The 26,903-nt window shown below is 44.1% G+C and overlaps 1 protein-coding gene across 3 annotated transcripts in view; it reads left to right on the plus strand.

The window, feature by feature from the left end:
• The window catches only part of ASTN2 (astrotactin 2), an 893,996-nt gene extending 879,498 nt beyond the window's left edge, over positions 1–14,498 (plus strand). For all 3 annotated transcript variants that reach the window (XM_012664418.1, XM_012664417.1, XM_012664419.1), the window contains 2 exons: positions 1,255–1,438; positions 14,261–14,498. In XM_012664418.1, coding sequence (XP_012519872.1) covers positions 1,255–1,438; positions 14,261–14,498 — 422 coding nt within the window. The remainder of the gene's footprint in view (positions 1–1,254; positions 1,439–14,260) is intronic.
• The last annotated feature ends 12,405 nt before the right edge of the window (positions 14,499–26,903 follow it).

Genomic DNA, 26,903 nt, shown 5'->3' on the forward strand with positions numbered 1-26,903 from the left:
TGTGCCCATGACAGGCATTATTAGCAGATCACAGCATACTGTCCAATGTAGCCCAGTGGGGGCCTCAGAATACTCAGCATAGAGCTACAGTCAGCGACTGTCAGTCAGAGTTAGCACGCAAGACTAAACCTTCTCACTGCTTTTGGTTCATACAGTTGTACATGTCAAGCAAAAACATCTGAAAAAATACAACTAATCCATTCAATCCACCATGTACTTTGTTCTTGGGCAAGGTGTAGATACATTTTCTACATTAAGACTATCAAAATGAGATGGTAGCTCATTAGCCCTGGTGGTCTACTTTAGTTATTACCCCCCAACAACCCTGCAGTATAGACATGGTCTCCACCTTTTAGAATTTCACATTATGGGTGGGGAGACAGACATTTCCACAAATAGCTCAATCATAAGCTCGATAATAAATGTTTTATGTGTTACCTGTTAAGAGAGTGAATTATTGCATCTCAAAGGCAAGGGGATTTGAGACAGTTTCCTGGTAATTTTAAAAATTATTATTTCAAAATGATACATGTACATAGTTAAAAAATAATAAAAAATAAAAATCAGAGTAGAAAATAGTGCAAAGTAAATGTTCCTCTCATCTGACCCTAAGTCTTCAGATTCTCCTAGAGGTAGTAATGACTTAGGGACACATATAGATTTTGATCAGAGTTTTCAAAGCTGAAAGAACGTGCCTCTGTGCATGATGAATTTAAGTTACATTGATTAGTAGGAATGACTGAAGCAGTAGGGATGGCCATGAATGACAAGCAGAAGAGTCTGGATTGTCTTTGAAAGGTTTTTGAACAGGAACTTGACAGGCCTGATCACAGAAATGTGTTGGAAATATTACAGAGGGGAGTGTAGAGATGAGCCCAAGAGAGTTTATTTAACCCTCTGCACCTGTTTAGAATTTTGTGTTAAATCACAGGCATGATCATTATATTAATAATTAAGCTTGCAATTATGAGCACTAGCTTTGTACCAGCCCTGTGTCGAGTGCTCAGCGTCCACTTTTTAACTCAGTTCCCCCAATGCACCTCCAGAGTAGACCTCATTATCTCCAGCTGATAGATAAGAAAACAGAACACAAGTAGTCAATGACATATTCGGGATGGAATCAAGGTTTACCTGCCTCCAGAGGCCGTGCAAGTGAACTCCCTCACAGCCGTGCCTTCCTTCTCACAAGCCATGCTTCTAGCCTTACTTTTTCCCACTGCCCAGTGGTCTGTTTCTGCACTTCTTCCCTTTCAGAAATAGCTGACAAGATCTATAACCTGTACAATGGGTACACGAGTGGAAAGGAGCAGCAGACTGCCTACAACACGCTGATGGAGGTCTCAGCCTCGATGCTCTTCCGAGTCCAGCATCACTACAACTCTCACTATGAGAAGTTTGGCGACTTTGTCTGGAGGAGTGAGGACGAGCTGGGGCCCAGGTACGGGCGTGTGAGTGTGAGTGGAGGAGCAAATTATTCTTGCTTCTGGTTGACTTTACTGGACCCTTTCCTCAGAGGCTTAGAATGGGCTTTTTCAGATAAATCAGGGTAGTGATCACCTTAGTCATGTCAGGGCTAAAGATGAGAAAGGTGCAGAGAGAATGAAAGAATCTTGAAATTTTAGCTTCTTACACTCCTGGAATGTCAGATAGGGAAGGGGCATCAGTGCTCTTTGGATCAGTTATTTCCCTTGCTCATCTCCCACCTCCAGTGTTACAGATGAGAAATTTAGGCTCCTTGAAGGGCTATGCCCTAACGAAGATCACAGAGGGGCGCAGTGGCAGGGCCATGCTCCCTAATCCAGGGCCTTTCTCATGCTTCCGTAAGAAATCGGAGTTTTTCTAAAGTAAATAGCTATGACCTTGACCATTAGTCCATTAGTGACCATGACTAAAGAAATTTATGAATTCATCATGTATTAAGGCATTATTTTTTTCCCCAGCAGTGACTGCATCAGTCACTGTGCAAGGAGCCCATGCATGGTTCAAACAGGACTAAGGTACAGTCACTATCTTCTAGAGCTTCATAAAATAGTATACGAAATGATGGTTGCATTTCATGTCTTGCATCTAACAACATTCATTTAGCACATACTTAAGAGCATCTTGTATGGTGGTTGCTGACAACGTGATGTAAAAAGGTAGAAATGGTCTCTACCTACACATAGCTCTTGGTTGCAGGGAGTTAAACAAGGAATTACATAGAACAAGAATAATTAGTGTCATGAGAGAAGAACAGAACCCTTTGGGAACATGAGACATAGGCATCTGGTCTAGGTAACCCAGTGAAGGCTGCACTGGGGCTGAGAAGGAAGCCTAAAGTTTGACTTTGGGGCAAGGTAAGTGGGTGGCGGGGGAAGATGTGTTGGGCAGAGGAGCTAGCCTAGGAAATGCTCAGAGGAGACAATATTATGAGAGCAGGGGTTTTCTTCCCAACCTTCAATGATTTGCCTGCCACCTTTATGATTTTTCGCCATCTCACCATACAATATATAGTTTATTTGATAGTTTTTTATTAGATTTACTTCTTATTTAAAATATATTTGAAAAGAAAATACTGTATCATCTTGTAGGAGAAAAAACCAGTACCATCTACCCTTAACAGAAAATTAAACCTAGCCATTCAATACAATGGTACAGCAACAACAACAAAACAGATCAAAACCAAAAACAGAAAACAATGTCCTTTAATCCTAGCAGAGCCTGAATCTGTCCCTTTAAAAGGGAGATTAGCGGGAGAAATGTTAAAGACACAACCACAAACCAGGATTTTCTTTTTAAAGTTATCTGAAGAAGGGGAAGAGAATGAAAGAGGTAATCTCACCACTTTTTATAAATGTGATTCATTCTCATTTAATATTGGGTCTGTCATCATCTTGGGTACCACATAAAATCCTTTCACCCAACCCTGAGGAACTGGGTCTACACTTCCTTAAACACTGTGTTGGGAGGAACTGTAGAATTTCCCTGTAGTTGAAGCAAAGAGCATGATAGCAGGAGTGGGAAGAGATAAGAAGGGGGAGGTTGGCAGGGGCCAGATCCTCACTGCCCTTTAAATTGGGTTAAGGAGTTGGATTATCTCTGTAGGGTAATGGCAAGCTTTTCAAGAGTTTTTCATGGGGTGGGGGTGGGGCAGTGATACTATCAGACCTTCAGGGGAGAAAGACCCCTCTGGCTGCAGTAGGAAGCCTGGAGTACAGGGATCAAGGCAAGGAGGAGGCAGTGAGGCCTAGAGGTTCTTGTAATAATAGTTCAGGGAGACAGTGTATTCCAGGCCAGGGTAGCATCAGTGCTTGGGAGAAATACTGTGGTGGGCAGCACTTCTTGCTTTGAAAAGCTTCCAAATGACTCTATAAGGTATTCCTGCCATTTTTTGGGTGATAGGGAAGTAGAGGTCCCGCGGGGTTAAATGAGATGCCCAGAGTCGCACAGAGTTTGTCATGGAGGCTGTCTTGAGCTCTCACCCTGAGCCCTCACAGCACTTGCAATGGCCCTTCAAGGATCTGAGGTCCTTAAGGAATGAGATGAGAGCTTGATCAAGGGATAAAAGGGATCTCGCCATGGGGCAGACCTTATCACTTCTCTTGGGTCCTGGACTTTAACTTTCTCCCTTTCACATGAAAGGAAGGTTCTTTAGATAAAGACTAAAGGAGGGCAGACTGGCAGGCAGAAGCCCAGAGCCCCAGATGAAAGCTGCCTGTGAGTCATCTTGGCTGCCATCTTGCCTGCGGACAGAAAAGGCATCCGCCTTTATTGGGCTTTCCCACAAGACTCAGCGAGTTCGGGTGGAAGCTAAACCAGAGCTCCACTCCCGACTTTGTCTTTACAACCTGCTTGGATCCTTTATGACCCTTCAGGACATAAATCTTCTGGAAAGGCTGCCTGGCCGCCCACAGAGGCAGGGCAGCCCACTTGGTAATGGACTGTGATAACCTGCTAACCTCCAGCCAGCCAGTCACCAGCCTCTGTCGGCCAACCCCTGCCTATATCACCCAGCTTCCTCCTTCTTCATCTTTCTAGTCTCCTTCCTCGAGGGGATCTGAGGTTGCTTCAACATCCCACACTGGAAGTAGGACTTGGGGAAGCTGCATCTTCATTTTTCTTGGCACTGCCAGTGAACTCACCGGGCGGCCCTGGGCTCCGCCCCTTTCTGGCCCAGGGCCTCCGCATCTAGGAAATGATCAGGATGAACTAGTACAGTGGTATTTTTTTAATAAGTGGAATTTTCCCCCCTAAATAAATCATACACAGAACCCTAGGTCATAGCTAGAATGCTACCTCCTCAGAGAATTCTCTAAAATTTCCACCCACCCTTTCTGTCACACCCTCATGTTTTAATTCTCTTCCTTACACTTACTAGTTTTAGTGTCTTATATCGCTTATGTGTTTACTTATGTTTTATCTCCTTTCCCACTACAATTTAAGTTATGCATAGTTAGCGATCCCTTATGTCCTATTCACTTTTGTAAGTAGGTGCTAAATAATTACTTGTTGAATAATTGGATAATGGGATGAGTAAATGTGTGGGCCAGATGACTACAGGGTTGTTCTGGCAGGAACTCGAGTGGGTGGCCTGAAACCCCACCTTCTGGGTCTCCTCTTCTACAGCCCTTCACCCCACCCAACGCCAAGCATCTCTTAAGTCTCTCTGAGTTCCCAAGGACCTATGGATCACAGTTGGAAACAACTGAATTCCATGAACTCTAAGGTCTTCTAACATTCTAAAACATACAATGTCCTTACAAATATTAAAAGACTTGAAGAGATCTCACTTCATTAATTAATTGATTCATTTAATGTGCTGATTTTGTGCCAGGCCCTGTGCTCCAGGCTGGAAATAAAAGCATGAAGAAGACAGATCATGCCTTTATAAGGCTCAGCATATAGTGAGGAGAAGACTGGTTGGCAGGCAGCTGCAGTGGACATGTCACAAGATGCATGTGCGTGGAAGGGTGTTTCAGAGCAGTGCTTCTCAAACTTTAATGTGCCTGAGAATCACCTGGGGACCTTGTGAAAACTCAAATTGACTCAATAATATGGAATAGATCTGAGATTTGGCATTTCTAACAAGCTCTCAAGTGATGCCAATGTTGCTGGTCCGAAAAGCATGCTTGGAGTGGCGAGGTTCCAGGTACAGATAGCTGGAGCAGCTAATTCAGACCTGGAGCTCAAAGAAGAACCCCTGAGCAAGAAAGAGAAGGTTATGCCTAGAACCAGAGAATGAGCAAGAGTCCTTCAGGAGGAAGGGTGAGAGTGAGTGCTCTCAGAAGGAATAACCAGTGCAAAGATGAAAGAGGGGCAAGCAAGAGAATGTATTTCAGCCAGGAAGTATAAACTCTTATTGGAGAGGAGAGTTCGAGGTGAGAGGGAAAAGGAAAAACAAAACAAAACAAGGCTGGATTGTTTAGCAGGGACAGATTACAATGGCTCTTGTGAGTTCTGTTCAGGAGTTTGTTCTTTCTCCCAGAAGCCACGTAAAAGTTTTAAACAGAGGAGAGATTTGGGTACATTTGCTATGCCTCTCAAGGGTTAGCAAGTGTGTAGAAATTCAAAGTGGAAAAGAGAGAGAGCAAGACATTTCTCCAAAGTCAGGAGTCCAGGGCTTATGTCCTTGCTTTGTCACTTACTTGCTGTGTGACCTTGGATAAATTTCATCCCATCCTGGACCTCGTTTATAACATAAAAGGGCTTCACTCCAGAGTCCCTCCCAGCTGGGAAGCCAAGGAACCAGAAGGCCCTGAAGGTCACAGAGACCAGAAAACAGGCACATCATGGGTGTCTTTTCACCTCCAGCCCAGGATGTCTTGTTTCTCAGGGACCAAGTTGGCTAGAATGATAAGAGCTTTTCCCAAGAACACACTGAGGACTGGTGTCATGGAATGAGCTCTATCAGGATTCTTTTGGCCTATATAGTCATCAAACCCCAAAATGTTTTCAGTTCCTCTCTAGATGTGTGGTCATATGCCCCCACAAGATTTAGTGACAAAAGGGTGTCTCTTACCTCTGCCTAATAAATCTGTCAGGCCAGTGTCCCCCAGAGCCTGATTCTCACGACAACTACAGGTTACTGCAAACAGCTGCTCAAAGAAGACCTGCTGATACCAGCTGTCCCAGCCATAAGGTTCCTATTAGGAACATACTTGAAAAACTGAGATCATAAGTGGCCGGGGACCAGAATTTTCTCTGGTCAGAACATCCTTGACCATTCTTGGGCTTCTCTATACTTTCTGTTATATTTGATCAAATTGATAGAGTAGAGAGAAGAGAGCAAGCACTTGAAGAGATTTTATTTCAGTGACATTGATCTATTTAGACCAGAAATGGTATATTTATGTCAGCCCCTCTTACTTCTATGGCAGACATTGCTAATAGATCACAGAAATCATCCCAGGCTGGGTTTAGCCCGGGATCTTTCTCAACATCGCAAGACATCTGAAAAGAGTTGCCACATCCACTGCTGTATCCTTAGTGAAAATAAGCAAACCTGGAGTGTCGTTCATTGTTCATTCTTCCAAGACTTCATTAATTCCCTTCTTAAGATATAATGAATTAACTCTTTTAGAATTTTTAAGATATTGGGAATAAGAGCAGACTTAGGCTCTTAGGGTCATATTCCTATAATCTCAGATGCACTTTTAATTTTTTTCTACATACTTTGACTTTTCTGAAATCAGGATGGAATATTCACAGTGGATGAGCACATTCAGTGTCGTATTCTTTCTTCTTTTCTTAAAAGGCTATTGTTGAAGCAATGGTGCCTCATAATTGAAGATACCTTAGCATGGAGAAATACTAACAAAACACACTGTAACTTTAAACAAGTGTCCCATGGATCCGTTTTCCCACTGACAGTATAGCAAGGTTAGTTGTTATCTTGAAGTTCCTATCACCTCCAACTGAAATAGTTTAGGGTCAGTTGAGAGATTCAGTCGTTCTTGCCGTCAGTCAAGGAATGAATGTTTTAAAAAGTCTCATGATTTCTCATGAGGGAACAAGGAGAAGAGGAAATCAAATGCAAACATTTTCACTGGTCACCTTACAAATCACATATCAAACCTGGTGTTGAAGATACATATCCAGTGGCAGTACCTGAGCTTCTGACTTTCTGTTTGATAGGGGTGATCTGAGGCTAAATTTGAGGTAGGTTATTCTGAAAGCAACCCTGGTGAACTACTGGGAAGTCATAAAACCATGGCCTCATTGCACAGATTCGTCATACCAACTTTAATATATATGTATATACATTCGTGTTTTCAAAATGGAAATGCCTTTATTGCATTTTGTTCCAAAATAATTCTTTTTCATTCTATAACATCCAAATGCTATAGAAGTATGTAAAATAGAAAACATCCAAATGCTATAGAAGTATGTAAAATAAAAAGTGAAAATTTTGCACCTCTGAACCGCTATCCCAAACTTACCCCAGAGATTAGATTAACATTGTACATGCACCTTTGCATATATAAATGTGGATATGCATGAAAATGAGGAAACAGATGCAAGCTTGAGGATACATCTATGTCTACAAACACATCTCCATCTCCATCATCTCTGCTATGTTTAACAAATATATAGATTATACTATGTTCTATTATCTGCCGATTTCCACTTAACATATGCTGTGTAAGTTTTTTCCCATGGATGCATATGTAAATGTTGTCTTTTTGAAGGGGCCTTCGGCAATGCAAACGTGTGAATGTATCACACATTAGTTCTTTCTTTCTTCTTATTATTTTTTTCTCCTTCTGTTGCCCAGGCCAGAGTACAGTGGCACGATCATAGCTCATTGTAATTTCTAACTCCTAACTCCTGGGCTCAAGCAATCCTCCACCTCAGCCTCCCTCATATCTAAGACGACAGGAACACACCACCACTCCTAGCTATTTTATTATTATTATTTTTTGTAGAGACAGGATCTTTCTATGTTGCCCAGGCTGGTGTCAAACTCCCTCAAGTGATCCTCCTGCCTCAGCCTCCCAAAGTGCTGGAATTACAGATGTGACCACTGCACCTGGCCTAGGCTAGTTCTCTATTAAAGACCAACTACATTTCTTCCAATTTCTTTTCTATGACAAACAAATCTACATAAAGCTTTTGCCCACTTGCCTGATTATTTCCTTAGGTCCACACGATGCTCTTGTGCCATTTAATTCCCTTTATTGACCCATGCTTGCTGTATTTTGAATGCTCAGGGATGAAAATTTCCTCAATTCAAGTCAATTTGAATTTATTAATGCCTTCTTCTTGCACAGTCAGCAACTGGACACCAGAGAAACCCTACACTGTCCAAGTGGGAAATATTATTTGCGCACCTATTAAAGGCCCAGTCATTTACATATTATTTTATCTGCTGAACAATAGATTTTGAAGACGAAGCAACAGGGAATCAGTTACGTAAATTGTTGAAGCTTACACAGCTAGTAAGTGTCAGAACCCAAATTCATAATACTGTCTTCTGATGTCAAACCAGTGTCCTGTTCAGTACAACACATTGTATTCTAAGACATGTACACGACTAGCAGAAAACATGGTATGGATCTCAACAGAGAAATAAAATGCTTCAGCAGCAAAAGGGAAAACATAACTTATGACACCTGGGAAGATCTGGAAGACTTCCTGAAGATGAAATTTCAGCATGATTTTGAAGCACGAATAGAACCTCATCAAAAGTGGTCCTCTCGTCTCAGGAATTCAATGCTTTGGCAATGGTGTCACAGCAAGTTATGTTGTGAACTGCTCCTCAGATGACATTTCTCTGTGAACCAAGTCTCCCTTGCCTTTTGGATTAAAAACAACCAACCAACAACAAACACCTGCTCCAATTCCCACTACTAGCTAATCCTCTCTAAAACATACTTGATTTGATCACCTTCAGTGATGGGGAACCCACTATCATATAGAAGAACCCATTCTACATTTACCAGACTCTAGTTTTACAGTTTTTATTATATTGAGCCAAATTTGCTTTCTGTTAATTTTAGGGTGGTTTTGTTAATAATGCTTAGGTGCCTTTGCAGCAGAGATTTAAGACCCTGTTCTGTCACACTGTCACCCTTTTCAGATCACAAGACTGGCCTTAGACTCACTTTTACCACCTGAAGACTGAGAATAAAGTATACACCCCAAAATTGTGGTGAGGATTAAATTTAAGATGATGTCACATCAATACAGTCTCTGGCACATGGCAGATACTCAATCAATTATAGCCATTATCATCCCTGACCCTCAGCTTTTTGCCCATGTGTCTTCAGTTGCTAGAATAACATAATGATTTTCCTAAATGCCCTCTGCTATGGACACACTCTATTCCTGCTTCTAGCTCAGAAGGCTTGCTTTTGAGATGCCCTTCAGCATCACGATCTGGGCTGCAGTTTACATATGTGCCTTTTACCAGGCATGATTGGGGTTCTGCAGATATGGTCTGACCAGGGCAGCAGGAATGAAGTCATTACTTCCCTTAATCTCTACTCTCTCCATTTCTGAAGGTTGCGTTACAATTTTTTGCAACCACGTCCTGCCCTTGACTCTCATCAAGCTTAGAGTCAGAGACATTTAGGCTCAATTCAAGGAGGCAGGGAGGAGGGAGAAAGGAGAATGGGAACATTCACTTATCACCTCTCTTCTTTTTCTCCATTTCAGGGCCCTTTAGAAATAGGGTCTCTGTCTGATAACTGTGTCAACAGCTGATTGGGTAGTGGTGCTAGGAATAGAATGGTCAGTTAAAAGTTCTACAGTTCCCAGCCTAGTGGCATCTGGGCCCAGCCCCTGACTCCTTCACAATCCCTATCTTGATCTTGCCTGCTGATGCAATGATAAATTAATGTGCAGTGTCCTATCTTCACCTCTTGCTTCCTATTCCAGCAGTCCTGAGTCCTATCTCCAGTGAGGAAGATTGCATTTCTGGTATTTGAGAAAAGTGGTCACTCTGACCTATGATTTCTCCACAGGGAAAACTTGAAGCATGCCTGGCCTTTGATTTATGGATCTCCACCGTCTACGATTTATTACTCAGCACTTTTGCCTTTGGTCTCTCTTGTTCCCTCTCCTCTCCAGCCTTTGAGCACCTCCAGCGCTTCTCTCCATGGCTTCTCCTTCTGAATTCTCCTGTCTTTGTTGTGTAAATGTACACATTGGTTTAGTGCCTATTACGTTTAAAGTCCTGTGCTGGATGCCTATGGCAGTTGTTACATTTCAGCCTAACAACAGCCTGACAAAATAAATATCTCTATTCTCATTTTACAAATGAGAAAACAGGCTCAGAAAGGTGAAGTGACTTGCCTTAACGGGCTCTAAAGCCTATGTGCTTTCTGCTGTAATACACTGCTTTGAATCACGGCTAACATTTACTTAGAGCTAATCAAATTATCCATATTATCTCATCCTCCCAAGAACACTGTTATTGCTCCCATTTTACTGATGCCACAACTAAGAGTTATAGTACCATGGAAGAACTTTCTCACCATTCACATAGCTGTGAGTTATAAAGCTAGGATTTGACTCTGGGACCCCAGAGCCAAGTACTTCATCTTGACTCTATGCCTGCGGTCCCCAAATTTTTTGGCACCAGGGACCAGTGTCATGGAAGACAGTTTTTCCATGGACTGGGTCGGGGGGTCAGGGGAGGCACAGCTCAGGCAGTACTGTGTGGCCCAGTTCCTAACAGACTGCTGATGGATACTGGGCTAACAGCTCAGGGGTTGGGGACCGCAGCTCTATGCAATCAGGAGCCTTGTTCTTGCTTTGCCATTGTTACTAACTAATCATTTTCTCACTCCTAACCTCAGTTTTCCCATCCATACAAAAGGAGGCTTTGTCCAGTTGAGTTCCAGGATTCTCTGTGAGGAAGTGGCTGGGCTTTGAAGGAATAGCATTTGGGCATGCTGGAAGAATTCTTTTCCAAACTCATTTTGTATTTATTACTTATTTTTGTGACAGTCTGGATCAGACAATGACTCTCCATTGCCCAAAGAAAAAAGTCCAAATACTCCAGCATGGCTTAGCAGAGCCTGGGTGGTCTGATCTCTGCCAAGCATCCTGGGGTCCCTCCCATTCTCTTCACTGGCCATTGCAAACAACTGGGGGTCTGTGCTCTCTCACTGGCCATTGCAAACAACTGGGGGTCTGTGCTCTCTCACTGGCCATTGCAAACAACTGGGGGTCTGTGCTCTCTCCAGTCTCACTTGGGATGGGCTATTTCCTCTGCCTTCTCATTGACCTGAAAAAACTGTTCATCATTGAAGACCTAGCTCAGGTACTAGGTCCTCTGAGAAGACTTCTCTGAGCCCCCAAACTGATGACTTGGTGCCCATCTTATATATATTCTCGTAGTACCCTACATGTCAACCCAGCACTCTGCCCCTGAGTTAGAGGCTGTTGATATTTCTGTCTCCTGGCACTGACTTATAAAAGACACGTAAGGCTTAAACCAGGTCATATCTATGCCCAGGCCCTGGTACACAAAGGATACCCTAATAACATAATGAAGATGATGATGATGATGATGGTGGTGCTAATGATGATGATGATATTTTATAACATGTATCAGGTGCTTCCTATGTGCCAAACACTTTTCTAAGAGTTTTTGCATGTCTTAACTTAATTAATCCTCACTGTAACCCTCTGAGGTGAGCCATATTCCCTTTCCGTAGATGAAGAAACAGAGAAAATAAGCAGCTTTTTTTTTTTTTTTTTTTACTGGTACAGAGACTGTCTCCATGTGGAACCCACTTTTCTCTACATTCCAGCATCTGCAAGATGCCTGGCATCCAGGGGGGCTACACGAGGGGCTCTCTCTTCTGCTGTCCTCTCTGTGTTTTCTTCTTTATCTGACAGCAGCATCCCTAAGGACAAACAGTTAACACCTAGATGTGCCCTTGGCCTGGTTTCTTGCTTCCAGGTTTGCCTCCCTCCACTCATTTCTCCTCGAGGCAACCAGAAATATTTTTAAACAGTTAAGTTCCAAACCTGTTACTTTGCTTCTTGAAATCCTTCAATATTTGAGAACTTTACTCTTGAGACAATAATCATAGATGACATTTATTGAGGGCTTATAATATATTTGTTATTCCTTTTTAATTATTTTTATTTATTTATTTATTTATTTTAGAGACAGGGTCTTGCTCTGTCGCTCTGGAGTGTGGTGCCTCGATCATAGCTCACTGCAGCCTTAAATTCCCAGGCCCAAGTGATCTTCCTAGCTCAGCCTCCCAAGTAGCTAGGACTGTCTTCACACAGCTCTATTGTTCTCTTGTCACTAGTATTATAATCTCCATCAGTCTGTCTTTTCCACTGGATCAGAAGCTCCACCATATACTACATGCTCAATAAATGAGCAAGGAATCGCTTTATCTCCTTCAACTTCACAACAGCCCTGCTTTTCAAATAAAGAAACAGGTTTGGAGATGTTGACGTCAGTTTCCCAAGGACACAGAGTGATTAAGGAACAGAGCAAAAACTCAAATGAGGAGGGGTGAAAAATAAACTCCTCAGGGTCCTCTTGGGGGGGCACTTGCCCGAGAGGAGAGAGGCCTGTGGATAGAGTGTGATTATGGAGTGATGAATTCTTGGCACCTCAGGAAATATTCCGCCCAAGTGGCGAAATATACAAAGAGGACTTTCTGAAAGGCACCTCATAAATCGTGCCCACAAAACATACACACATAAGCCTGGTCCTTTTTTAGCTGCCACGCAGGTGCCAAACACAGTCTCCCATTTGTGGGGTCTGTCGTCGTAAAACTCCTTCAGAGGGGCATAGAGAGGACAGCAGGTGAGAGAGCCTCTCGCGTAGCCTCCCAGGGTACCCGGGCACCTTGAGGCTGCTGGAATGTAGAGAAAAGTGGGTTCCACATGGAGATGGACACCTTGACCCTGAAGCTGACCGTAGTGTGACCTGGGCAAACAACATTCCATTCCCTCTCTAAGCCTTGGTTTCAACATTTTAAATCAGAGTCGGTCAGACTAGGTCACTGGTTCTCATCTAGGGTGATTTTGCCCCCCAACGGACATGCGGCAATGTCTGGAGACAGTTTTATTGTCACGACTGAGGCAGAGGCACTATCGGTGGTGGGTCAAGGCTCTAGAATGCTACTGAACATCCTACAGGATTACTCCCATAACAAAAAATTATCCAGCCCAAAATGTTGAAAAATTAGGTGATCTCAAAGATCCTCCCTAGCTTTATTTGTCTGTGCAGCCTTCAGATCTCTCACAGATCCTCTCTGGTGCTGGATCTAAGGCTCCGGATAAGTTCCTAGTAAGGACCACCAGAGTACAGAATAATTCTTGCTAAGACCCGTGTTCAGTGTGACCTCAATCCCTAGGCATCGTTATAATAATTCTTGATAATAGTAGCTATCATTTATTGGAAGCTTACTCTGTTCCAGGCATTGGGCATTTCTCATACTCAACTTATGAGGATGAGACCATCATCACTCTCTTAGAGACAGGAAGAAAAATGAGATACAGAGAAGTTCTGAGTCGGAGACATATATATTTAGACATTGAGAAAAGAAAATCACAGAGGGAAAGATTTCCAAATTTCCTAACTGGAAGAAAAGAGTATGAAAGAGTTTATGAAGCAAGAAAGCAGGCAGTTGGAGAGGGTCTTTGGGGGCGTTCAGGCCTAGATTCGAATACCCAACTGCAGTGGTCACCTTGGTGTCTGACCTGGTCAAGTCGTGTCATTACTCTGAGCCGTGCTTGGGCACCTCACCCATTAAATGGAGGTGGAAAGAATAATACATTCAGGACTGATGTGAAGACTAAATACAATTTTTTATTTTTATTTTTTTCATGGTGTTTCTAGAAGTGAATAAATACAATTTTTTAGATGTGTGTAAAGTGCATACCCAGTGTCTAGCTAGTGCATGGTAAGGGTCAATAAGTTTTAGTTATTATTGTTTTTTTATCATTATATTCATTTCTTATTCATTATTCATTATTATAATCATTTCTATTTGGTCAGAGTCCCAAGGCTGGTGACCTTCTAACTCCTAGGGTTCCCATAGCCTAGAAGTGAAAATTCGAGGTCAAAGTCTATACCTCTTTTTCATTTTGTACACATTGCACAGTTAACGTGGACAGGTTCTACGGTAATTTTTGAATCCATGTTTGAAATACCACACTCAGGTCAGGAACGGATAGGAAACTGCTGGGATGAGAAGTTCTCATTTGTTCGTTGACCTTTATTCGCCACCTCAAAGGCCTAACCCTCGATCGATCTGGGCACCTTCCTTAATCACTGCTGTCTCATCTTGCCTTTCAGGAAGGCCCACCTGATCCTGCGGCGGCTGGAGAGGGTGAGTAGCCACTGCTCCAGCCTCCTGCAAAGCGCCTACATCCAGAGCCGCGTGGACACGGTGCCCTATCTTTTCTGCCGCAGCGAGGAGGTCCGGCCTGCAGGCATGGTGTGGTACAGCATCCTCAAGGACACCAAAATCACATGTGAGGAGAAGATGGTGTCCATGGCCCGAAACACGTATGGGGAGTCCAAGGGCCGGTGAGGGAGGGTGCTGCCCTCCGTGAGCACAGAGACTCTCCGTGGGAGGGGAGCAGTATTCTCGTGGATCCTGGGGCCTGGGTGGGCTGGGGGACAGCTGAGGATGGGCCTGGCAGATGAAGCTTGCCAGCAAGGCCAAAGCAAACTGTTTCTCCTGTGGATAGCAGACTGAGAACTTTGTAACCAATGGAATTACTCACTTTTCTCTATCTTTTATTTTTTCTAAGATATTATTTGGGTCTATGAAAAGTCCCTCCTTTTTAAACCTTTTCTTATGGATGGCAGTCAGTCCTGAGGCAGGAGATTTCAGGTGGAGACCAAGCAGCCTTTCCTCTTCTTCCTCCCTCCTGCCACACTCAGCTTCCTTCCTGCCCTGGACCCCTGGAGAAGACCTGTGGAGAGACAGTTTTACCTCTTCAGCATCAGGAAGGAAGCCCTGAGGATTGTTGCAGAGAGGAAGCTTGGGTCTTTAAGGACTTCTCTTTTATTTTTCTCCCCAGACGTTATTGAGTTTGCAGGACCCCTGCCTCTTCCTGCTACCTATGGGTCTGCCCAGAGTCCCTGCAGGACTTTCCATGCATTAAAAATTCCTATTGTCTCTCTTCTGCTTGGGTGGTGTTTCTTACCCATTATGTTGAGGGGGACCTCTGTTTATTCACTCAAGAAATATTTATTGAATGTCTATTATGGGCCAGGCACAGGGCATGCAAATAAAGACAGAGAAGCTTCTTTCCCTTAGGGAACTTATGGCCCAGTGGAAATTGTAGAGAAGCAGTCTAGTGATTTCAGGCCGTGATAGAGGAAGAATGGAGGTTAAAGGGTAGAGGAACCATGAACTCATTGATCGGTCATGACACACACTGCAGGTGTCCTGAAATGCTTCCTTGAAAAAGTGAAGCTTAAGCCCAAAGGATGAGGAGGAATAAGCCAGAGAGGTGGAAAGGATGGGATTTGCTCTAGGCAGAGGGGACGCAATGAACAAAAGCCCAGAGGTAAGAGAAAATATACTCATGCAAGCACTTTCATTGAGAATAGGAATCAAGTTGGGAAGTGGGGAGGCTGGAGGCTTGGCAGGACATTGGAAGCTCTGGACAAGAAGTTTGACAGTACCTGGAAGTAACCAGGAGCTTCTGCAGAACTTTAACAAATAACTAAAATAGTCAACTTGCTCTTTAAGAAAAATCACTCTAGCTCAGGGTGAAGGATGAATTGGAGAAAGCCCCAAAGAGATGGTGGCCATTGACATTTTCCAGACAAGAGGTGAGGGCAGCTTGGATGCTGTGGTCATGAGGGAGACATTCCAGCATTGGAATCTCCTTTTATTCATCTACTTTTAAAACAGCTTTATTGAGGTATAATCTTCTTTTAAATGGCAATTGTGCTCCTTCCCGGGTGTTCTCTGGAAGGGTAATGAGTACGAAGAGGCATTATAAATTCTTACCACCCTGGTATTAGCCCAGGTGAGCTAGCTAGCTAGAAGGAATGGGATGTGGGTCAGGTGTGTCATGATGCAAAGGTAACACCTGTTAAAGAGAATGGTGTAGGGCACTATGGGTATTCAGAGGAAAAGACACTGAATAACAGAAAAATATAAGCAGTTACAAGCCTGCCTCCTTTCCAGTCTGGTGAGTACTGATGAGATCAACAGTCCCCTTCCTGAAAACCTACATGTTGAGGCTTTTCCCCCAGGGCTGAGATTCATGTGGGGAAAGTGGGTAATGTAAGGGAAACAAAGCAGAAAGGATTCTTCCAACATAGGTTCCCTAGGGAGCGTCTCCACCTCCAACAATCTAAGCTCTAAGATACTCTTTCCAGGAGTTGTGTTATCATTGGGTTTATGTTTCTACAAGTATACAGGTGGAGTTTCTAAATGCCTCTCATGTATACCCTTTCCTCAACCCAGGGTCCTAGGCCTTTCCTAAGCTATGAGGTTGCTGTGGTTTTCCATTGCCATGACCCAACCTGAGAAAAATTTAGCTCAACAGTTGCAGAAAATCAAACCACTCAGTGTGCTGGGGCAGTGGTCTGAGCCTGATTAAGTTTGAATCTGACTTCACTGCTGTTCGCCAGCTATTGCCCTTCGGTGAGTAATTTGACATTTGAACCTCAGTTTCCTCATCAACAAAATGGGGGCAATGATGGGGTCAAGTCCCACCTTATGGGGTTGTTGTGCAGCCTGAGTGAGAGAGGCGCTAACACACATCAGTGCAATACTCAGAAAGGGGTTTTTACTCCTAATAAAGACAATGTGTATAATACTATGAATCTCGGACAGACAACTAGAAAAATTGGCTGGGAAAGGCCTAGAGAATTCTGATGAAGAGAAGGAATTAATGACTAACAGTTCTGTGAGACATATGAATTGTAAATAGTATCAAAAACTTAAAGAGAAGTGGTTGTGATGGTGTAAATTAACACGGTAGCAAGAGCCGCAAAGAGGAATGTGTGGTTTTCTCTGAGCCTCTCACAGACAGCTGTGGCCCCTGAGAATGTCCACTGTCAGGCTGTCCCCAGCTTATTCTCCCATCCATGCCCCTCTCTGATTTCACCTTCCTTGTCCCGGAACTGTGGAGTCTGTTACCATCCCAGCCATTAGAAGCCTCTCAGAAGCAGGAAGCCAGAAGCTTGGTGAGACAGGTGTGTGTGTGTGTGTGTGTGTGTGTGTGTGTGTGTGTGTGCGCGCGCGCGCAGGCACGTGTACCCTGCCATGACAGGAAAGGAGGTTAGAACAATATTTGTTAAGATGTTTCGTTGGAAAAAGAAAAATTCTTGAAGTGCAAATGAAGCAGCTGGGTATGGTGCCCTGGCCTCTGATTCGTGTGCTGCCATGGAAAATGCCAGGGAGGCTCATGCCACAATATGCTGGCAAGGATAGGACTTCTCATGTGGTCTCTGCCATCCTAGAAAGAAGTTGTGAACATACAGAGATGTGTGTCAGGGGTCAGGATATTGCCCCTGAGTGACCCCCTCCTTCTGTATGGTCAAGAAGGATCTTCTCTAGGCAGGCTCCGTGACAAAGAGTGCACTACACAGACAGATGCTGATAACTACCATTTAGGGAATCCTGCCATCAGTGACTCCACATATTTATCTCATTTATCCATGTGCCAAACAGCCACGTACTATTGTGATTACCATTTTACAATTAAAGAAACTGAGGTTTAGGCAGACTGAATAACCTGCCCAAATCCTATGGCTAGTAAGTGATGATGTTGAGATCCTGAGATCTCAACTTGGGCAGACAAAGTAATTCTAACAGGTGAGCGCTGTGCTTACTACCTTACTACCTCCTAGGGCAGATGGGTGCAAGGCCTCCCTTCTCCATCTTCAGTCACGAGCTAAGTCTAACTTCCAACCAATACCTGAGTACTGATTTCCAGGTTTGGGGTACTGAGATGAACAGGATCCAGCTCCTGCCCTTAAGGAACTCCCAGAATTTAGCAACTAAACAGGAATGTGATCAAATCAGACACTTTGGCATCAAGCCAATCTGGGTTTAAATATTGGCTATGTAATTGTAAGTGAGGAAGGGCTAAACACAGAGAAATTGGGAAGGCAAACTCAGCGGGTCTTGCTAACTGAGAGGCTCAGGTTAGCTGGCATTAACTTAACCTCTGTAAGCCTCACTTTACTCATCTGTGGAGGGGATAAATATACTACTTCAAAAGACTGTTGGGAAGATTAATTAAGATGATGTATATAAAACCATTAGATGCTTGAAACAAAAGCACTCCTAGTTATTACAATGACTTATTTATAGAAGAAAGGGTGGGTGCAATGGATTCTGCCTTTGGAAGGCAAGTCATCTTCCCAAAGCCTTCACGGTCTAAAGCTGTGTAAGAGTTCAGTAAGTTGGGCAACAGAGACAGGGCATTATGGGTAGAGAGACCATCCCATAATATCAGTGAAAAAGTGTGCCATGTTTGAGGGATGGTGAGCAAGCGGTGTGGGTAGGGAGATGGAAGGTGTGTTTGGAGAGGTTGTCAGAGCCAGACCACTTTGGCCATTGTAAGGCACTGGACTGAAAGCAGAAGAGCTGTGACATGGGAAGATAGGCAATTTGAAAAGACCCTTTGGCTGCAGAGCATGAGTGGAGAGGAGAGAGCCAGTGGCACAGAGACTAGACAGGAGACAGTAAGTATCGTTTAGAAGCGAGATGAGGAAGCCTGAGCTAGGGCCGTTGCAGTGATGAGGTTGGATCTGAGAGGTGTTAAGGAATTTGACTAAACAGGGCTTGCTAACTAAGGCCCCATGACTTGAGTTTTCTCTTTCTCCACTGGTCACTGAGTGTTAGACTGGGCAGAACCAGCTGGGACATGAAGAGGATGATGAATCACATGGGTTCAATGGACAGTGAATGGATGAGGCATGATTTGCATCATGCAGGTACAGTCATTGGAACATCGGAGAGCCAAGAGTGTAATTTAGCTTTATGTGGAAACCAGTCCTGGACCTGAGTGTAATTATGCACAAATGTGATATGACTTCCAAATGCAGGTATGTGAACCATAGCGAGGGGCTTGTGTAAGTCACACAGAATTTTGTGGAAGAGTGAAGTACTAGACTTACGGGAAGAGTGCCGAGTTCCTTCCTGCCCCTCCTCTTCCTCATCATCATCACTGTCCTCATCACCATCATCACTTAATTGATTTATCATTCATCATAAGTGAGATTCTTTACATAAATATCATTTCATATACTCCTCACAACAACTCTGTGATGAATGTCATCCTCATTTTATATAATAGGCGAAAGAAATGAGCCTCAGAGAATTTAAAAAACTTCCTGGTGTCAGGCATCTAGTATGTGGTAGAACCAAATTTCAATCCAGATCTCATCTGAGCCCAGAATTTTAATTACTGTACTCTGCCACCTCCCAAGGTAGAGAGCTCTGGGCTCTAGTCTTGCCCCTGTGGTAGAGTTGCTGCGTGACCTTGAGCAAGCTGTTCACCCTCTGTGGGCCTTGGGTTCACCTTGTGCCCCCACCACACTGGGGAAGATCTATGTGTCATGGACGTGAGAGATTATATTGGCCAACTTGTGCACAAAGAACACTTTTCAGTTCTCTTTCCCTTTTATCTTCAGCACTTCCCTTTGAGGCTGACCGGCAGAATGGTCATCTCCACTTGAACCGTCTAGAGTGGTCAAGGTCTCAGTGCGGTTGCAGCAGAGCACAGAGACTTGGGTTCCCTGATCCTCAGCCTTTTCTGGAACACCACATCCCCAGCCAACTCCACTGCCCTAGAAACAACCCAAGTCCCTGTCATGGTCACACAAACCACTGGCTGTTGGCAGTCCAGTAGCCCTGGGCAGGTGACAGCCTCTCCATGCCTTGGTTTTCTCCTCTGCAAATTAGGGGAAATAGTAGTTCTCTTCATAATGTTTTTGTGAGGAGTAAATGGGTCAGTATATGTTAGATACTTAGAACGGTACCCAGCATGGGACAAATACTACATAGGGTGTTAATTGTTGTTGTCATTCTTGTGCTCAACATCCTACTCTCCGGCCACACAAAAGTCTCAAAAATTCTCTCTCACTAGTCGCCTCCCAGCCTTTGCATGTGCTGTTCCCACTGCCAGGAGTGGCCTTCCAGCTTGGGCAGAACCAGCTTAAATGTCATTCACTGACTCCCTGAGACCTTCTGCCTCTCTTGGAAGGAGCTGGTGACTCTTTCCTCTAAGGTCTATACCAGGAACTCCTTAACTCCATTTTAGTACTTTCCCCATCCAATATCATCTTCCCCCACGGGACTATGGGCAACACAATGGCATGGTCTGGGTAGGATTCTCTCTCTACCCCATAGCCTTGCACTGGACCTAGCCCATAGCTAACAGCCATTAAAATTGAGCTTGATGCCTAGAATGAGGGGACCCTGAGGGAGGATCCCCCTGCAGCACGATGAACGACCAGGTTCCCTCAAGAACAGTGTCCCTTCCGATCTGCACCGTCGATGCAGCATATGAGGGGCCTGGAGAGAAGGCCACAGCCAAACAAAACCCACAGGCTTTGGGGGGGGTGGGGAGTGTGCTTTTTAATTGGCCTCTGCCCATAAAACTGCCAGACCCTGAAAGGCGCTCACTGTCTGTCTCCCTTTGGAAACTTTGCTCCATGTGTTTGTACATGTTATAGCCAAAGCCAAGCTGTTCTGTTTTCCTGTTTTACAAGAGTTGGCAGCAGGGGAGGACAAGGGGCCACAGGTGTGCTCTGCTGGACAAGCAGGCATGTGTGCCCATGTGTGTGTGTGAACACGTGTGTGCATGTATCTGTGTGTGTTTAAGAGAGACAAGGAGGCTGAGGAGGTATTCGGTTTAGGTAGTAGCAGGCACCCCAAACGGGTAATTAAGAATTCAGATTCTAGATGCAGCTCTCATGCTAGCAGGCTATAGGAGTCTGTGCTAGTTTCTCCCCAGTCTTGCCCTCAGTGTCTCTTCGTAAACAGGTGGGTTGGACAAACTGAGGAATCCTTCAGCTTGAATATTCTTGGATTTTCCAGCTCTTGGGGCCTGCAGCTGGAAAAGGAGAGGGTAAACAATTGTATATATTTGTAGAGGACAGTGATGTTTACAAAGCAAACTCTTGGAGGAGAAGGGTTACTTATTCTAGGAAAGCTACTCTGACCATCACCCCCAAATTCAGGACAGGGGTTTCTCCTTTCAGTTCTCACAGCCCCCACAGTTCTGCAATGTTCCTGCTTAACCCATTGGGCTCTAATTTTCCTTTTAGCTATCTGTTTTCCCCCAATATGGCAGCTCCTGGATAGGGCCATGTTTTATGCCTCCAGGGCTCAGGATAGGTTGAACCATATGGTAGGTGCTCAGAAAATTTGTGCTGATGCTGTGCCATGTAGTTTTCAAACCATTTTTATTTAAGTCTTCTAGGACAGGTCTCATGATCTGTACTTTGTAGATGAAGAAATGGAGGCTGAGATATGAATTTGTGTTCTTATAGGATCTCCAAGCCAGAGCAAGCTTTTGGGCTTCTTTCTTCTGACTCCCAGACCAGTTCCCTTTGGAGTCTGCCAAGGGGCCCATTCATAGGCATGCTGAGGGGCCACAGAGGGGCTGAACAGACTGTATGTACAGGACCTAGAAAAGTCCACTCAAATGTAAGGCCTTAGCACTCTCCCCTTTAGTCCAAGAGGCTGGTCGCTGGGGGATTCAGGTTAGAATGACAAATTTCAATAGCACCCAGAGCAATAATTGCCCTATGTTGAACATGCTCCATGGCCAGGGTCTGTGCTAAGCGCCTTAGTTGCAGTATCTCATGTAGTCGTCACACACACCCCATATTGTATCTGTAAATACCCCATTTTACAGAGCAAGTCTTGAGGCTCAGGGAAGTTAGGTGATTTGCCTGCACTCGCACAGTTAGTGAAGAGCTGGGATGTGGTTCTAACCTCAGACACGGAAACTCTACAGCAGCATTCTCATGATCAATGGGAGGTCAATGCTCCCATTTCAGAAAGGTGGAGACTGAGAGCCGAAAAGGAAAACAGTGCCTTTGCAAGGTCATGCAGATGACAGAACTAAGGGTGAAATATTTCTTGATTTTATCTCCAGTGCATTCCTGACCCCCTAGTAACCTCAGGCCCAGCCCCTTCCCTGACCTCTGGGCAGGTAGAGAATGGCAGGGAGAAAGCCTTGTAGCTTCTCACAATGGAAGCAAGTGCCAAGTTGGGTCAGCCACCCCAGGAGGTTTTGCAGCACAAACACCAGCCTAGTTGCTGCGGTTCAGTAGGTTTTATGATCAGGGATGACGTAGTTTCTTCACTCGCTTGCAGGCTATTCAACTCCACAGTCAACGAACAGCCTTCCTGGGGCAGAACAAGAGGCAAGCGCTTAGAGGGGCTGTCTCCAGTGATCAGCGCCCGGCCTTGCCTTATCAGAAAATAAAGGCATGACCGATTCACTGTGTAGCCTTGGGCAAATTTCTTCTCCTCTTTGGATCTTTATCTCCTATGCAATATAATTTGGAGAATTGGGTTCAAATATCCAAAAGACCTGGGAGCTGGGGGTGGGGGAATACAGATTCCCATGTCACACTTACTGAGGCTTCAGTAAGTCTTAAGAGAGGCCTGGGAATGTGTATTTTTGCAAGTTTCCCAGGGTAGCTTTGATGCATGCCATGTTTGAGAACCACAGATCTGGATGATTTCCAAGACCCTTTCCAACCAGAGAAAACAGAGTCTGTCAGTTTACACAGGGAAACTGTTAGTTTACACCAAGGCCTAATCCCGTCTTCAGATATTACAATAGCAAGTGTGCAGCCAAAGTCATGGACTACTTTGTTGGGGTTAAAGAGAACAGAGATAAGACAAAAAGATGTCTGCTAAGGGAGTCTGCGTGGAAAGGCTGCTTATTTTGGTGGGGGTGGATATGGCGAGTTTTCTGTCATCAGACAGTACAAATTGAGAGGCAACCAAGATGACAGGCAGATACCTGTTACATGGAACAAAATACCTAGCGAAGGAATTTTTAAGGGATAGAGTAATTCTGAGGAATGAATATTGGTCTTTGGAATCGGACAAATTGAGTTCAAATGCCAGCTTCCCCCCAAACATGAAAACTTTATAGACCTGGAATTCAATTTTCTCACCAGAAAAATAGGAATCACCAGATTCATCTATCTCACTGGGACAATTATAAAGAAGACACTATAAATAAATAAGAAAGGGGCCTGGCATAGAAACTGACACACAGTAAGTGCTTTAAAGGTGTGTGGTTTGCTTTTTCTTTAGTTTTCTCTTGTCCAGTCCCTTGGCATCACTATTCGTTCCCACAAAACCTAAATTCAGGGAGAAAGAGTTTCTCACCCAACCTCATGTTCTGTTACATAAGACACTGGCGCTTGTACTGAAAACAAAATCAACAAACAAAAACAGAACAGAGGATGATTACTGGGCAGCAGGGGTTTCTGTGGTTGGCTGAGGGCTGGGGAATGGGCTGCAGATGAGAATTTTCTGCCCCTGTTTCTTTTAAGTCTCCAAGTGAAACTTCCAGTTGGGGATGGGCCAGGCTCAGAACCCGCTCAGCACATCTGTAATTGGGTTAATGGTATTTGAACTTGCTTAATCTATTTATTCCAGTGTCAGTGGGATGTAACAGTCACAGAACATGCTGCCACCCTTTATGCTGAGCAAAATCAACACAATATTTCCAAGCAGCAGTGAAACAGGCAAAAATGGCAATGCATTCCGTAGTCTCCTGCATTATCTTGGTCATACCACAGTGCAGAATCAAGTTTAAGCACTGTGATGCTCTGACCCTGTTCATAAGACCTTTTTGTCTTATGTCTTATACCCAAGTAATGCCAAGTTGCTTACAATTCCCTGCCCACCCCTTGTGTTTTGCAGACCTCCATACCTTTATTCATCCTGCTTCCATAAGCATGCATACTCTTGCCATCTTGTTTCTTTTGCCTAACTCTTAACTTTAGTGGACAGCAGCAATTTCTCTTTTGGCTATTCAGCAACAGTTACTCCTGCTCAGCAACACCCTGATTCTTTTTAAAGGGAAGGAATAGAGAACAACCACCTTTACCCTCTTGGGTATGGTCATCAAAATGTCATATTCTCCCATTCCAGATGACCCAGGCCCATGACCTGTGTGCAGCCAATGTGGGAGTCTCAATTCCAGAACTCTGCATCTTCATCAGAGTGATGTAAGAAAGGAAAAGCTGGAGTTTGTTGAGCTGTAGAGCCTGGATGAGGTTTTTGATTTCTTCTTGCTACCAAGCCCTGAAACAACGTGGCTCTCTAACTCTTTCAAGTCTCCCTCTCCAGCCTTGCCTCACAGCTTGAAACCTGTGAGCTGAGCTCCTCCAAACAATTGTAATAGATTCCCTTTGGCTCAAATTCTGTTGCTGCCTCTTGCAACCTATGAACCATGATGCCTCTATCCAACCATGGTCCAAGGCTGTTTTCTTTAGGAAGCCTTCCTTGAACCCTCAGAGATAGGACTCATTTAGTCATTCACAATATTCCTACAATGACCTACTACTATGTGCTTGGTGCTGTGCTGGGCTCAGACAATACAAAGCCTGGGTACCTGACCCCTCCTATAAAATTCCCAAGCACCAGGGATTACTTATATGTTAGTTCTAACAGAATATTGGAAAGCTCTGGTTTTGTAGCTTGTCTCCTCCAAAGTCTGTGCCATCTCTGATGACAGTGCAATGCTCCATTCGTTCCACACTTCTTGAGCCTAGCACAGTGTCTGGCACAAACTTGATTCTAAATAAATATGTGTTGAACTGAACTGGCTTACTTTTGGGGGCTCCCTAAAAAGCAGTCTCAACCTTAAATTTAAAACTAGTTTGAGAGCTAACCCAGGCACTGTTGTGTTTGGGAAAGCAAAGAGGAAAAAAACGGTTGGAAAAAAAATTGTAATGGATGTGTGCTTTGATTCAATGAGGCATTCTTTTGTTACTGGCCTAATTTTTTAAAATCGCCTTCTAGCAGTAGCCATGACCCAATAAGTGCTTTGGTGACTGGATGGAAAGATTTCATCTAGGGGTGCTAGTAAAAATCCCAGTAAAAGGGATTCCCATTCCCTCTCTCTTTCCACACCCACTTCCCTTCCCATAAGGAGCCTTAATGGACCCTCAGTGCAACTCTGACATGATGGAAACTGCAAAGAGGTGGAATTTCCATGCTGGACAGAGAACAGAAGAATGTTATTCTTCTCACTGCAACCTTGGAACTGGCAAGCTGCCCCTGGGTGGGAGAAGGGGTGTGTGGGGAAAGGAACTAGAGTTGGGGTGGGGGTGGGGAGGGGGCAACAGAGGCTGAGATGATGGCATGCCAGGCCTCCAGATGTTTGCTCCTTGCAGATGTGTTGGCGACGGTTTGGCCCACACATCTGGGAGATATCATCACCATGCTCACATCTGGACAGCACTCTACAGGTTATGAAGCCCTCTCACTGATGTCTCTAATCGGGTTCTCACTGCAGGACAAATATTGCTGTCCACATTTTACCAATGAGGCTCCTAAAACTGTCAGAAGCCCTTATTTAGGTAGTGATAACAGTAACAATGGCAGTGATGATAATGATAGCCAACACTAATAAAGTACTCATTGTGGGCCAGGCACTGGTCTAAGTGCATTATGTTAGCTCATTTAATCTACACGGTATTTCTTCAAGATAGACATTTTTATCCCCACTTTATAGACAAGGATGAGTCACACAAGGGTCTAGTAAGTAGCTCAAGATCACACAGAGAGCCAGGATTCAAGCCTAGGCAGTTTTCCTCCAGGATCTATGTTCTTAACCATTATTTCCTGCCTGTCTGTTGAAGCTGGGAATAGAAGCAAGTCTGACTCTTAATTTCACCTCCCTGCTTATAGCATTATGTAAAGGTAAAAGTGTGATTCTGATAGAAGACATGAATTCATTCAAACATGCCCTAGGGGACTATAACATGCTTGGCACTGCATTGGCCAGTGGACACATGGAGTTGAGGGAGAATGTCTTACCACCCCATTCCATGTGGTTTTAAGTGTTATCGGCACCGTGGCCATTCTATTTCCAGCTCCTTAAACCATGTGTAGCACATTTTGGGCACTTAATAAATATGTGTTGAATGAATGAATGGGTTGTACCTGTTCTTGAGCAGTTCCCAATCCAGAGAAGAAAGAATAAGTGGATATATGAGGTCTGTCCAGAAAGTATCCAGCCATGTAATAGGAAAAAGAGACACATTTATTGAAGAAGATGCAAGAAACATTGTACATAGGACAATGACCCCTCAGTCCTCTTCAACGTAGGGACCTTGGGACCTCACACAGTTCCTCCAGTGTCTCTTAACTGAACCCATCCATACACGTTCAACATTATCAGGTGTTCTGCTTGTTGCGGGCCTTCCAGAACATGGATTGCTTTCAACAGATTCTTGACCATCTTTGAAGTGTGTGCACCACACTTTTATTTGTGCTACACTCATCACATCATCCCTGAAAGCCTTCTGAATCATCCAAATAGTTTCTGCAAAGGAATCTTCATGCTAAACGCAAAATTTGATGCAGATTCATTGCTCTACTTGCTCAGTCATTTTGAATGTGACGGCCACACAGCACACATGCTCCCTCAATGGTGTCTAGCACCCCACCGACTAGTGCAGTGAAGCCGTCATTGTTCACACATGAGCTCTACAGTTCACTCTCCTTGGCTGCCAGGTTACACCGCTGTTGCGCAAACCATTCTCGTTATGTTAATAATGGCTGGATACTTTCTGGACAAACCTCGTATATTCATTTAATTATATATTATATAATAGTAATTATATAATAGAGTATTGAGACCTACAGTGTTGTCTAGAGATGGGATGGATGAGCATAAGAATGTAGGTGATTTTCTGGCACTTCCAGTAGTTCAACACACCTGAAATGGAGAGATATCATAGAGTATCT

This window comes from Propithecus coquereli, unplaced genomic scaffold, assembly GCF_000956105.1.
Source record: "Propithecus coquereli isolate 6110/MARCELLA unplaced genomic scaffold, Pcoq_1.0 Scaffold89, whole genome shotgun sequence".
NCBI lineage: Eukaryota > Metazoa > Chordata > Mammalia > Primates > Indriidae > Propithecus > Propithecus coquereli.